The sequence below is a fragment of the Pteropus alecto genome, unplaced genomic scaffold, assembly GCF_000325575.1.
Source record: "Pteropus alecto unplaced genomic scaffold, ASM32557v1 scaffold79, whole genome shotgun sequence".
NCBI classification, from domain to species: domain Eukaryota; kingdom Metazoa; phylum Chordata; class Mammalia; order Chiroptera; family Pteropodidae; genus Pteropus; species Pteropus alecto.
Genome location: NW_006494612.1, coordinates 13,230,194 through 13,244,869, shown reverse-complemented (window position 1 = coordinate 13,244,869; position 14,676 = coordinate 13,230,194). Strand labels below are relative to the sequence as shown.

The window sequence follows — 14,676 nt, the reverse complement described above, 5'->3', positions numbered from 1 at the left end:
CCATTAGTTTACTGTCAGCCAGTAAACTAATATACCATGTTAAAGGTGGTTAAAAGTGGAATCAGCACCCCAAAAAATTGAATCAGGGATATAAGAACAAATTTTAGAAATTTTATTTAAGAATATATTTTTAAAAGGACATAATGATAGAGCAAAAAAAGAAAAATTTGTTTTTCTGTATCTTTTATATTTAAGACAAATTGAGATAAACTGCCATACCTGTTCTTATTTCCTCCTCCCCACCTCCCTAAAACATAAAATTATGGAAGAGAGGATCAATAAAGGAAATCTTCAGTGGTAAATTGTTAATCATAATGAAAATTAAAATACTAGAAAGTAATTGTCTTAGTGTCCTAAGACTGCAGTATCAAAGCATTATGAATTGGGCTGCTTTAAAAAAGCAGAAATTTATTATCTCACAATTTTGGAGGCCAGATATCTGAAATCAAAGTGTTGACAAGGCTATATTCCCTGTGAACATACTAGGGAAAAAACTGTTTGATGTTTCTTTTCTAACTTCTAGTAGCCCTAGGTCTTTCTTGGCTTACAAGTGCATCAGTCATCTGTCTTCATGTGTGACATTCTCCCTCTGTGACTTTTCTACATCTTCCCTCTGTGTGTGCCTGTCTCTATGTCCAATTTTCCCCTTTTTATTTGAATACCAGTCATATTGGAATAAAGCCCACTCTAATGACCTCATTTTAACTTGATTACTTCTGTAAGTACCCTGTTTTCAAATGTCACATTCACAGGTACTGGGGGTTAGGACTTTGACATACTTTTTGTGGGGATACATAATTCCACCCATAACATTAATGTACCAAAATGTTAACAGTGTTAATTTCTGAGTCATCATTGTCTTTTTCTTAAAACTTTTCTGTTTTTTTCCACAATGAGCGTATATTACTTTTATAATCTGAACAGGCGTAATTCAAAGAGTAAGATAAATGATTTTTTTAAAGTCTCATTTTTTAATTTTTCTCCACATTAGCTCTCAGTTTTTATGTTATATAATTCTGTTTGGATTAAAGTGTTTTCTGATTCAGCAAGAGTCCATTTGCATTAATGTAACATTCAGCAATCTGTCATCTGCATAATTATACATCTGTGATTATAGGTAGAATAGAAAAAACTCCCATCTCTGAATTAAAATAGTCTCTTAGCATTTGTTATTTGTAGAGAGCAGACTGGTATTATGAGTAAGAGGAGGACAATATGAATAAAGAAGTCAGTTAGCAATTGGTATTTGAGCAGTGTGAACACCATGTTATCTCCCAAGTCCTGAGTTCCAAGACCATGAAAGTTTTAAGTAAATAGGTGAAGCATCTTTGTTAGGCTTGTATACACAGAATGTCTTTCTATTTTGATTAAATGTTAAGTTCTTCATTGGTTTAGTGTGAGTTATTGGTCATTGCTTTTTGAAAGTCAAATATGGTCTTATAAGCTTTTTAATGAACTGACTTCTTTTTTTCTAGATTTGCCTTCAATGGATAACCCAGTGTTTTTGGAATTATTTAGATTGGCTAGAAATCTGCCACTATATTGCTACTTGTGTTTTCCTTGGTGCTGATTATCAAGTGTATATCTGTATAGCTATATTCAAACATCTACAGCAAGATATTCTTCAGCACACTCAGACTCAAGATCTGCAGGTTTTCTTAAAAGTAAGTGTCTTTTGGGGAAAATTATTATGAGTTAATAGCTAACTTTGATGAGGTACTTCATGTCAGATACTTTTCTAGACACTCATCCAATCCTAAAACAACCTTGAGAGGTAGGTACTATTATCATCCTCATTTTAGAGATAAGGAAACTGAGGCACCAAATTAATTTCCCAGAATTATATAGGTAGAGAATGATGGAGCTGGGATGTGAGGTTAAGCTGTGTGAATCCAAAACTTTGCTTTTAACCAGTATGCTGTGTCAACATACATATTTTTTTATATTTCTATATCTTACTTGATCAATTAATGTTCAAGTTACTGAGGTTTGATACTTTAAAAACATTTAATATAATTTTTTATGCCTTCATAGTCTATACTTTTCTAAACTTCTATTTTTATGAAAGGTTTTCTTGTAAGACTATTCTATCATAATACTCTTTTTAAAAAGTCACTACCATATAGAGGCTAATATATTAAAACAAAAAATAACTGCTTACTTTCTCACAATATTGTGACTTTTGAAGTTCTGGACTTTAGAAAATATGCAGTACATAATTATATCCCTATCTACAATTCTCGATAGAAATCCGACTCTATTTAAGTTAAAATCTTTCCTTGAATTTGAAGTATATTTCCCTCTCCCTGTTTTTCTCACCATCCCACAGGTTCACCTTTACATGCATACTCCAAAACCAATATTTGTCATTTGCTAGTCTTTCTCTAGGTCAATGACTAATTTCTATGTACATTAATTTTGTCTTGATTACTTAGCATTAGATATTTGTCTGAGCTGTTTTCCATTTGAAGATTTTCTATAAATAAATATCATTGATTGTTTCAGATTGCCAAACTATCAAACATTTTTATTTCATAAGTACTGAATTCAAAAGGTCTCAAACTTTCTACATATATCATTAGAATTATGCTCGTAGAAACTCTAATTCTTAATGAAAAAGTATACCAAACGATGGTTGTACATGTTAGAGGAAAATAGGCAGAAAAAGAAAAATATGATCTGTAATAGGTAATTCAGAGAACAGGGATGGTTAAGCATTTGGGAATTATGTCGAGGACAAAATGTGGGTTCCTCTTCTATAAGTGACATTTTCTTCAGTTACAGTGGTCAGTTATAGGGATTTTCAAGTCTGAAATTTTCCCAAATTCTTTTATTTGTATCCCCTAACCTTTAATTCTCTAACTTCTTATCCTACATTAGTTTCTCTTATAGTGTTTGTCACTAGCTGAAATTATTTTATATGTATATTTTTTGTCAATCTTCTCCAGTATAATGTGTAAGTTCCATTACACACGAACTTTGATTTTGTCTGTCTAGTTTACTAATGTATTTTATTTTATTTTTATTTTTCTAACATTTTTATTTTATTATGGTGACATTGGTTAATTAAATCCAGTAAGTTTCAGGTGTACAAATCAATATTAATGCATATATATATCGCTTTGTGTGTTCACCGCCCATAGTTAGATTTCTTTCTGTCACCGCATATTTGACCCCTTTTTCTCCATCTACCTCTCTCTTCTCCCCTGTATTTTAAATGCCTGGAACAGTACCTGGCACATAGTAGGTGCTCAATATATACTTAGACTAAACAAAGATTGTAAATAAATAGAAAGGGAAAGATGAATGGACTTATTAGTTTTATTCACATTGAATAACAAACATTACTAAATTCTTCAAATGATTGTCGCTAATCTTTCCACCAGAAGGGTGTCTTTATAGTTCATCATCTTTAAATCTGATTAATGGTGGCGATTATTGCAGTTTCATGTCTTTCTTTACTACTACAGGGAAGATTGTAAAAAGGTTTGCAAATATTGACCTCTTTAAATGTGTCCCAAACTGTGTTGTGCTCTGGGCGTAATGCTATCAATTTAAAACTAAAGAATTTTTCAATGAGATGGAAAGCATTATCTTTACTAACTGAATTATACTTTCATTACTAAAATTTTAATTGAATTAGTATAAATTCAGATTAAGTACATGCTGGCAAAGATAATGAGATGGTTCCAGAAGATCGAAAATATGCAATTCTTTTCCTGGTTTAAGTTTCATGTATTGACAGAAAGTGATAGGATAGAAGCATAACAAAAATCAACCCTGTTGTATTCATTTTGGTTTCACCTCACAATTTTAAATTGTCCTAGAATGAACCTTATTTCTTACTCCTGCTGATTGCAGTCATCTGAGGGGTTAGAAAAAATGCTCTTCTAATACCGTGACTACATTTTTTGTTTTATTTGCAGCAAGTAAGTTATCAAGTTCACTGATCTCTTTTTGGTGGACAGTTATTTTTCTTGAGATAAATGCTAGCATGGTTTAAGTATGCATTTACATACCCCTTTAACTACTCCATTAAGTCCTGTTATATATAATTTTTATATATAATTTCTTGTATATAAACATATATATACCATTCTTCACTTATTTACATATTAACTGATCATGAAATTTTGATTAATAAAGTTAATTTTATCTTCCCTCAGAAGATCCCCTAAGTCAGAAATAGATACATGATCTAAAAATCTCTCAGTCAACTATAGTTGTAGGAATTAAACCTTGGAAATTATGTTTTGTACTTTTTCATGCAAAATCTCAGCCTCGTACCAAGGAAAAAAAACTTATCAACAATTCTTCATGTATTAGTCATAGCCATAATAATGTTCTTATATAGATTATATGTTATTCTCTGACTCCGTATATTTAGTAATGATTGTTTCTGAGAAGAAAGGAGATAAAGTATAATAGGAGACTTTTACTTATATATATTTATATATATGTGGACTTTTTATTTTTTTAAATGGGATCATACTTTTATAATAAAACTACCTTCTTTAAAGGAGGATATTAATTCATTATATAAAAGGAGATAAACATCTATTATAAATAAGTTCAAATAATCAGGCCGAATTGAATTAGTTTCCAAAATACTGAAAAACCACAAACATATTATGTCCTCCACCATTATTGGTTATCCTGAAAAACTTCAGATAATGAGATGGTTCCAGAAGATCGAAAATATGCAATTCTTTTCCTGGTTTAAGTTTCATGTATTGACAGAAAGTGATAGGATAGAAGCATAACAAAAATCAACCCTGTTGTATTCATTTTGGTTTCACCTCACAATTTTAAAGCAGATAATTAAAAGTCTAGACTCATTGCCTACATTTGTAATAGCCCACTGAACAGTTCTTCATGATTGGTCAATACATTAAAATGAGTATTTAGAATTTCTTAGACCAGAAGATGGTGAACACTAATAGGCAGCCCAGGTTTACTAAAAAATAAAACAAACAAACAAAAACTTGTTTATTTTTCCCCTTTTTATTAAACCACTAAATATTAGATTAGATGAATGTCATAGGAATAAGTTGATACTGGTGAGATATTGGCTGAGTTTTTTATAATATTCTTGCAGGCACAACAAAAATGTGGGTTGGATAATAAAGCAGCTAAGTACATTTCCCCACTGTGGTGATTAATAGATTAGCACTGAGCTAGAAGGCAACTTCTGAAGGTATGCTGAAAAGCTTAGTCCTTAGACATGGGGTTCTGAACATTTTTATCTGTGACAGGTGATGGTTCAGAAAATCTGGAGGGACCAAACTTCCAGAGAGAAAAACATCATCCAAATAAATTTTCTTAAATATCTCAATTAAATCCTACATATTATGGCAAAATCAATTTATAATTATGAAGAAATCTGTTTAATTTCAGCCCAATGAGTATTATCAAGAGGAGTGTGTGTGTGTGTGTGTGTGTGTGTGTGTGTGTGTGTGTGTGTCCGTCTGTTGATTCAGAACATGTTGACAGGGTAAGAAATAGAGATTAGACTGAGAAAAACCAATTGAATATTAAGCTTTTAAAAGACAAAAGTGAACATAATATTGAAAATAATCCACTCTCTGTGGGAATAGATAAAACATCTTTAGTATTATGTCAGCTGTGGTTTGCAGGTGTTTTCTGCCTTGTTCTTATATCACTTGAGTTCACCCAAATTAAAATTCTGGCTGTCTCTCGCTAACTGTATAACTTAAGGATGTTGCTTAAACTCTCTACGCCTCAGTTTCCTCATCCATATAATTGGGTGTGAAATAATATCTATCACATAAGGTTGTAGAGGAATGAAATGAGATAATATCTGTAAAATACTTCGAGAACATTATCTAGTACATTGTAAGTTCTTAAATAAAAACTTAGTCATTTGAGTTTCTGCATTCCTGTGCCATCTCTCTCCCATCTTTCTTTTGTTATTTAAGAAAAGATGTATACAGGATATAGGAGAGGAAACAGGTTTTCCACTGAGTCCAGCTATACTCTATACTTTTGTTCCCATTTTTTTCTCCAGCCCCAGGATGTCTTAGTATATCATATTATAGTGATACCTGATGTTGATATAACCTTCAGATCTATGTCAAGAAAATTCTTTTATATCCTATCTGATCAAGACCTATTCCTTCATTTACCCAACCAAGATTGAATCACCTCTCTAGTCATCACATATGCCCATGTGCTTCTCAGCTGAGTTAAAATCTTTTTAAGAGCCACATATTCTCTCCTAAATATTTTAAGAATCTCATATTCTCTCTAGAACTACACACTCAATTTAAACTGTCTTGATCCTAAGAATCACTAGGGTGATTATTAAAATTATATAAATCTAGACTCTTCCTCAGATCTTTTAAAACAGAATTTTCATGAGAAAGGCCTGAGTTGTCCAATTGCAGTAATAACTCTCAAGTAGCTTGAAACTTTTAGAATATGTAAAAATGTTAACTTTGGAGATTAAATCCAGAATTCCAACGTCAGGGATTCAACAGTTTGGAGATATGATATCCAGGGATTTCTAATTTTACCAAGCACCTCAGGAAGAATATACTAGAAGAAACATTACTTGCAGGTTGTTTGTGTTTCTACCCTTTTGACCAGGAAAGAAGGTTCTTTTCCATATGATTAGTCAGACACGTACAAAAAAGCTCACATCTAGCAAGGGTAAAGAATAGAGTTGTGTTCACAAAACCCTTCTCATGTTGCTCATCATATAATTTGGTGCGTCTTGTGTGAGATTTGACATTAATGCAAATTCTTTATTAAGTAACTTCAGTGTATAATAAATTCTATACCTTTTGTGGTAAACTTTTATATGCTTTCTGGTGACTATTAATAAGAATCAACTCTTTGTTCCAATTTAACTCACTCAAAGTAACTTACTTTTCTCCTTCATACTTTCTTTTATAAAGAGCTATTACATCTTTTTAAAAATTACCTTTTAAATACATTAATAATTAAATATTTAGAGAAGAGCATATCAAAAAATACCTAAATTTGGTCCTAAAATCTTAAAACCATAAAACCATGGTATGTCATGTTAGCACACTTGATCTTTTTGTGCTTTGTATCTTTGCCACCCTGAGAGTCCTTGTTTCACTTCAAATTCCAAATTTATAGGGCTTTCGGTATCTCTAAAAACATATCTACTGGAAATTATTTTAGAAAAATTTAACTGATAAAAATAATGCTTGAAAGTATAGATGGATCTCATTTTCCATAACAGGGATATTCCTGAGAAGATGCAAGAAAGACAGTGATATCTAAATATCTTAACATTTTAGATGAATTGCTCCATTATTCCTTGGTAAGGGGTTGAAGAGCAGACACTGGAGTCAATAATCTTTGATGGGCTCATTCATACTTATATTGTAGATTTTCAGTGTGATCAAGAAAATCTAGCTCAAGCATTTCAGAGACCATCAGTTAATTAAAAATGTTATTATTATGACCGCTAGTAGCATCTTCACTGCTTATCGAATGTGAGGCACTGGGCAAAGGGATTTACAGGTATGCATTCTCTCATTGACTTGTTCAGCTATCTTGCAACAACTGTTTCCCAGATACTGTTATCACAAGACAGACTATATCTCTGTCTGGACCGACCTTGCAGTCTACTGATAAATAATTTGTGAATAATTATATAATATTAGGTATTGATAGATCTTATTATAAAGATGTCAAACATGGTATGAGAGTCAGAGAGTGAATCAGAAGTGCTATTTAGTTAGAGTCCAGCAAAGCCTACTCTGAGAGGGGCAGCAGAGACCTGAATGAAGCAAAGGAAAAAGCAATGAAAGACTTCTGGGTAAAGTCTAAATGGGAAGAAAGGCAAGTGAATGAGCTGAGAGGTAAGAATGAACTTGGCCCTCTTAGAAAACCTTTAGATGACCATTGTGGCCAGAACAAGTATGAGAGTAAGAATGGTAAGAGATGAGATAGGAGCCAGATCATATAAGGCTTTATAATCCATGATAAGGACTTCAGACAGCACAACCTTATGCTGTTACTGCCCACACTTTTCACATGAAAAATTGAGGCTTACAGAGTCAGTAAACTTTCCCAATTCAGAGGTCTGGTAACTAACATAGGGGACTTTAAACCACCACCCCGCCCCCTTCTTTTTTGTCCGAATCTAAACCCTATGCTCCTTCTAGTATGTCAAATTGTCTTTCAGTGACTAGTAATAGACATACCTTTAAAAACATATATGATCCTAAATTCAGTGGACCTTCTAATTAAATATTCTCAATAGTAATAGAAAACCAGTGGATACATATTTGAAACTACATTCTATATACAAGAAGAGAAGGAAGCTGTATATAACCCTATCATATAATATTGAATGTACATGCAACATTGTACTTTAGAATGATAATTTTTAATGCTTTTTGATGATTCAACATTTGAAACTCAGAATTAATGAAGTGAAGGCACACTGGTTGAAAGCCATTAGGAGTAAAAAGAAAATGCGATATAAAAATGAACTTCCTAACCAAGACATAAACTACTCAAGTAGTAACCCATTAAAGGTAAGCTTTTCTTGAACAAATAGTGTACTGTCTATATAAAATAGAATAGTGTTACCTCATATAATTATGCGTCTGCCTATTTAAAGAATAAGAGAATTCATACTTTTATACAGAGTCCAGTATACTTAGGTCTACAAATGACATTAAAACAGTCTTCTTAGGAAATGATCTGTAATAACTTGAATGATACGCTGGCAGTCTAAATGGTCAAAATTACAAAGAAAAGTTATTCACTAAAAGGCCAGTAGAGAACATTTAAGATAAAATGAAAAAATATTCTACTTTGAAGACAGAAAGTAGAATTCAGAGATTTTGAAATTTTATTCAAAACAAATTTCCTGCAAATTTTAAATAATGAACTATATCATTTAAAAAACATTACCTTTAAAGCGATTATTTAATTCTTCTCTTATAAGACTTAAAAACATTTGCCAGTTTTATGGGTGTCTCTTCAGTATAGTTATCAGGGTTGTTTTTTTTTTTTTTTTTTTTTTAAATTTTAAAACTTATGACCAAAATAGAACTATAATTTAAAAAAATGCATTATAAGGAAAAAATACATTTAAACCAAGTAAATGTTATGGCTCTCCACAGGTAGTTTTTATTTTTAAATTAAAGTGGAACAATAATTAAAATGTTGAAATAGATTTTGCTTATTTTTGCCCAGAAAAGAATGAGCTATTGTTCAGATGCTGTCATCTCTGATTGTAATTCACACTTAATGAACAATATACATTCTTTTAAAAATCATGAATATGTACTAAAACAATTTTTCCAGCCTTGAGTTTTTATTCTCTGGTTAGGATAATACATTACTATTAATTCCTCTCTGACTTAGGTATAGTTTTAGTGAAGAGGTGATCGATTCCAAATCACTCATTATTTGAATGAAGAGAATGGATAAATTTATAATAGTTCCATGACTTTTATAAAAGTAATTGTTTAAGATGAATTCTTGAACAACAAGATGGTCAATTCTATTTTTACCTGAAAGGACAAAGTGAAACATTTTTGACTGGAGAGAAATTTACAAAGACCCAGTGTTTCTACTATTCATAAGATGATCATCTTCCCTAAGATTTAGTTGCTTATATATTAAAACCGGAGACACAATATATATACTTCAGACGTTAATGTTTATAACCAAGAATCTTACATACAATAAAAGAATGAATTAGTTAATGAATGAAGAAATGAAACAATGGATGACACATCATAATTATTTTAAAATTAAGAGTAGAATTAGCTCTAGCCTTAATGAAATAATGTTATATATATAATTTAACATCATTTTGTTTCTTTAGCTATAATATCAACCATGTAGATCAGGAATAATTTTTTTAAAAGTCTCAACTACCATTCCACCCAAATTACCCAGATTTTAGGTGATACATGGCAAAATAAGTGTAACTTTCTCCTAAGTTATTTGCAAGCTGTAAACTATTAGTAACTTATAAGTAACCAGTGACATCTTTAAAAACATTCTTATTGAGAATCGTGCGATGTTTTCCTAGTTACTCTACATCGATGTTTTTCATCTATAAACTGATTATCTCTAATATAATATATGGTATATGATTATCTCTAATATAATATATTCTTTTGAATTGCTCTTTTATTAGTAACTTACCTTTAAACTGTAATCTCCAGATAGGCATGAATTGTCCAAAAATTTTTGTAACTCCCAAAACTCCTAACATAATACTTGTTACATTGGGTCAAGCATGATCTTCTGCAGATTTTTTTTTTTTTTTTGGTTACTTTGAAGGGTAGGTACTACATAGCTAGTATTTGGAGATGCTAAGATGAATAGTCATAAAATTCCCTAAAAGTCGCTAAGATTGTAAATGGATGTTCCTACTGTTTTTATTTTTGAGTGCCTCATTTGGAACATTAATCATTAAATTCCAAATTAGTATAGACATGCATAGTACCCACATTATGAATTGCAGGCTGTTAAAAGTTTTATGAACAATTGCTATAAACACATTTTCCTGCAAAGTTATAGTATCCTTTGATAGAAAAGCTTTAGGATCCTTACTAATTATAAATGTGAAAAATCGTTCTATAATTGAAACTTTATTATATCTAAAATATTAGGGAGATTTCATTATCTAAGAGTTTTAATTTTTGTTAGCTGTAAAACATTTTGGGTTTTGAAAACACACTTGTTTTATAGGGACATGCTTTCTTGCTATCATATACATACATAGCCTACTAAATAAAAAAATTACACATTTAGTAGCAATATAAAACCCCCATCCATAGCTGAAAAAATGATACACCAACTATTTAAATTTTATTAATTTAGAATTTTGTGTCTTTACCCAAGAGAATGAACTTCCCTTTATATTTTTTGACAGGAAGAAGCACTACATGGGTTTCGAGTGAGTGATTACTTTGAATACATGGAAATTTTGGAACAAAGCTACCGACCAGTGTTAATGAGAGACATGCGGAACATCAGAGTGCAGAGCACATAGATCATTAGAGGCACTGGATAATTTTATGTTTTATTTATTTTTAAAAGAAACAGTGGGACTTGATTGTTTTCTGTCTGTGTCCATAACAACATACGCTTTGTGAATACACATATTGTAAATCAATACTGAGAGATTTTTAATAATATTTCTAAGTAGGTACTAGCTCAATTTTTGACATGAAATGAATTCATTTTTACAAATTTGTTGTTTTATATGGTGGTTTTAGAATCCGATCTAGGTTACTTATGGTTCTTTATGTTTAAGACCTAGTTCCAACCTATATCTCTCCTCCTTCACCAAATGAGCAAAATATTTTTTTGCCAATGAGTTTGGAAAGAAGCAGCACTATAGAGACAAGGAAAAGCCAGTTTTCTTTTTTATGTCAGCACATACAAAGAAAATAAAACCACAACTGCTTATTTTCCACGTGGAGGAACAAATGATATTTATCATGGCAAGTTGTAGGAAAACTATTGTCCTCAGACATAATTGTTTTTCTAGGAATTGCTTTGATACTTATATCAATTTATATTTTTTCACATGAAATGTAGTCTCTACATGGTTCATTTAAAAGATAGATTGGTTATTTCATACTGATAAGCATTTGACTCTTTTGTTATGCATTTTCCTTGGTGATAGATTTGATTTGTACTCAACTAGAAAACATTAAGGAGAATAGATTTCTAAATTATTTTAAATGACTAACACTATGTTTTATTTAAATAGAAGTCTCTGCTTCAATGAGATTAGTACAATATGCAAGGGTCTGCTTTCTTATTACTGTCACATTTAATATATGAAAAGTAATACACACAAAAAATTATTTTTTAGTCATCAATTTTAGCAAGTTTTTAAATCAACCATTAAAAACATTCTAAAGCTTTCCCCTTTTCAACCAAAAATGGCTCATCCACAAACTCATTTTTCCTTTTAGTAAGATGAAACAACTAGTACAATACAGTTCTCAATTTTGTGATATTTAGGCTCTTGCAATATCAACCTTCCAAAATCAGGTTTTATGCTGTAAATGCTAACAATAGCTTTTCAGTAATGGTATTCCTAAAGGGCACTGAAAAAGTTGTAAAAAGAAAATTGAGCAACTTAATTTGACATATTGCTTATTCTACCTCTGGCTAATATGAGTTAAGTGAGTCCTAGGTGTCTTAAAACACCAAGCTTAGTCCACTTTCAAACTTAATTTTGAAAGCTCTTGTGCAGAACCTGTAATACATGTTCATGGATTCATTTGCCCCCATTTTGTTCCCGAGTTATTGTCATTGGTCCTAAGAAATTGCAGCTTTATTTCTTATTATTCGGGAATACAAATGGAGAAAAAACTGTAACTTAATTTTACAATATTCATTAGTGATTTTGATTAGAAACTGAAATAAGATCTAGATAATAGCAATTACATTTTGGAAAAATGACTTTAGCTGAAGCCAGAAGGCTTTTGTTTTCATTTGATAAATATCTTAAAATATCTTATGAACAGTGACATGATCAATGATATGAACAATGAGCAATTTATTTGGTGAAATAAAATGTAAAATATGGTAGTTTGTGAATTATTCTTGCCACCTATTTTTATTTTAAGAATACTCTTTGTAAGAGAAATGAATACAGCACTGTCTTGCCTCTCAGTTTTGTTTTTAATTAGTTAAAGTATAAATCCTTTGGACAAATTTATTTCTAATTTGTGAAGGAACCTAGTGCATTTTACAGGACTCATAATATACTATATTTTATGATACAATGTAAACAGAATGATGGAAAATTTAAGTGTGCATGTATAAATCTCTCAATATCTATTGTCAAATTTAGTCTTTTTAGTTAGGCTTCCTCATGATATATAGACATCCAAAGAATCTGTGAAGATAAAGTAAGTTTCAGAAATTCATATAAACTTTCTAACAGAATGCTACCTAAATTTATGATTATTAAATTATGATATGCTCTAATTTGATCTTCCAAATCCAAGATACTAAGGAGATTTCTTTGGTCATTCATAAACAAACATGTTTCGACGGTAACACATATAATGAAATACTTTTAATATTCAAGATAAGATAATTAAAATACAGCATCCCCACTCAGAGTCTACAGTATTCATAGGAAGGTGAATTTTAAAACTATGAAAATGGTTACAAAGATGACAAGTGAGAATTGACCTCTGGGCATGGTGACCTTGATAAGACCAGTTTGGGGTGGAGTAATGAGGGCAAAAGTTTGGTTGGAGCAGGTTTAAATGATGCTGAGAGGAAAGATTTTGAAACTGTTCTCTCTAGGAGTATCACTGCATAGGCATGGGATCAAAAGACTAGGAAAATATAATTGTGATTTAATGGTCATGAGATGAGTTAGCAAAGTTTGTTTTTTTCTAGACACATTTCACTGGGTATCTACCCAAATTGATTTGAATTAATTATATATTTTAGTCGATTCTATATTATGGCCTTCATTTGTTAATTAGATGTATTTTATTTGTTAGTGTTGCTTTTAGTTTTATGTTACACATCTTTAGTTATCCCAGTCTACTTTCAAGTAATATTACTCCACTTCATGTTTAGCATAGGAACTTTACCAATAAACTTCACTGTATCACTCTAATCCAAAGGCTTCTCCCCTTCCTCTCAAATTATAAGAGATTTCTTAACCACCTTTGACTATATATCTATATCTCTGTATCATCTATATCTATATCTATAAATATAGTCTTACATATAAGAAATTACTATTTTGAATTGCTTTTTTAATTTTTATTGTTATTTAATGCCAGCATTATTCAACAGATGTATTATTAGTGAACACTTTTCTTTGGGAATGTCATCTCCCCAAAATTAAGTAGAAGCTTCTTAAGGACAGAGGCCAAGTTGACTAATTCCTGTCTCCCATAAATTCTAACCTGGTGCTAGGCACAGAGCAGTTTGCTGAATAAATATCAAAGTTATTTTAAATTATCATGTTTATACAGAAGGAACAGAGTGTGAAACATTAGACCACATTTTCCCTTCAGTTCCCTTAATAGGTACAATAGAAGGAAATAAGTTATATTTTTGGTACAAATATGTTTTCTACTATTTACTATGGAATGTATTTTTAATAGAAATAATAGTTCACTAAATTCTATTTAGCAAAGGTGATTACAAAAATCCATATGTGTAAAGGTTTTCCTTCTGTGTGTTTGAGTGTGCATGTGTGCTTATGTATGTGTGTGATTGTTTTATTGCATATGGATATTATTTTGGCTAAAACATATATTCGGTAGGCTTATGTGACCAGGCCTGGGAATCTAACCATGATTTGGAAACTAGAATACACCTTTTTGAAATACATCACATGTGCAAATGTGTGCTTATATTTAGAAAAGCTGATAGATTAATTTCATGCTTGAATATGTATAGTCTCTCTTCCTGAAAACCATCAGGGAGACAGTCATATGTCCTAAATGATGTAGATCTGAAGGCAAAAGACTTGAACATCTGATGGTTTAAGATATCTCCTAGCACAATAATGCTGAATATTTCCAAATTTGCTCTTGCTAAAGCCAGCCTTACTATTCCTTTATTATATATGACTGTTTAGATGTGGGCTGACAAACTTCAGCCTGTTTTTGTAAATAAAGTTTTATTGGAACACAGTGCTCATTGGTCTAT

General features: G+C 31.1%; 1 protein-coding gene across 5 annotated transcripts in view; it reads left to right on the top strand.

The window, feature by feature from the left end:
* Positions 1 to 12,588, top strand: part of TBC1D32 (TBC1 domain family member 32) — a 166,590-nt gene extending 154,002 nt beyond the window's left edge. For all 5 annotated transcript variants that reach the window (XM_015600132.2, XM_025042417.1, XM_006926130.3 and 2 more), the window contains 2 exons: positions 1,476 to 1,664; positions 10,904 to 12,588. In XM_015600132.2, the coding sequence (XP_015455618.1) occupies positions 1,476 to 1,664; positions 10,904 to 11,023 (309 nt within the window). In that variant the 3' untranslated portion in view covers positions 11,024 to 12,588. The remainder of the gene's footprint in view (positions 1 to 1,475; positions 1,665 to 10,903) is intronic.
* Positions 12,589 to 14,676: the final 2,088 nt, after the last annotated feature.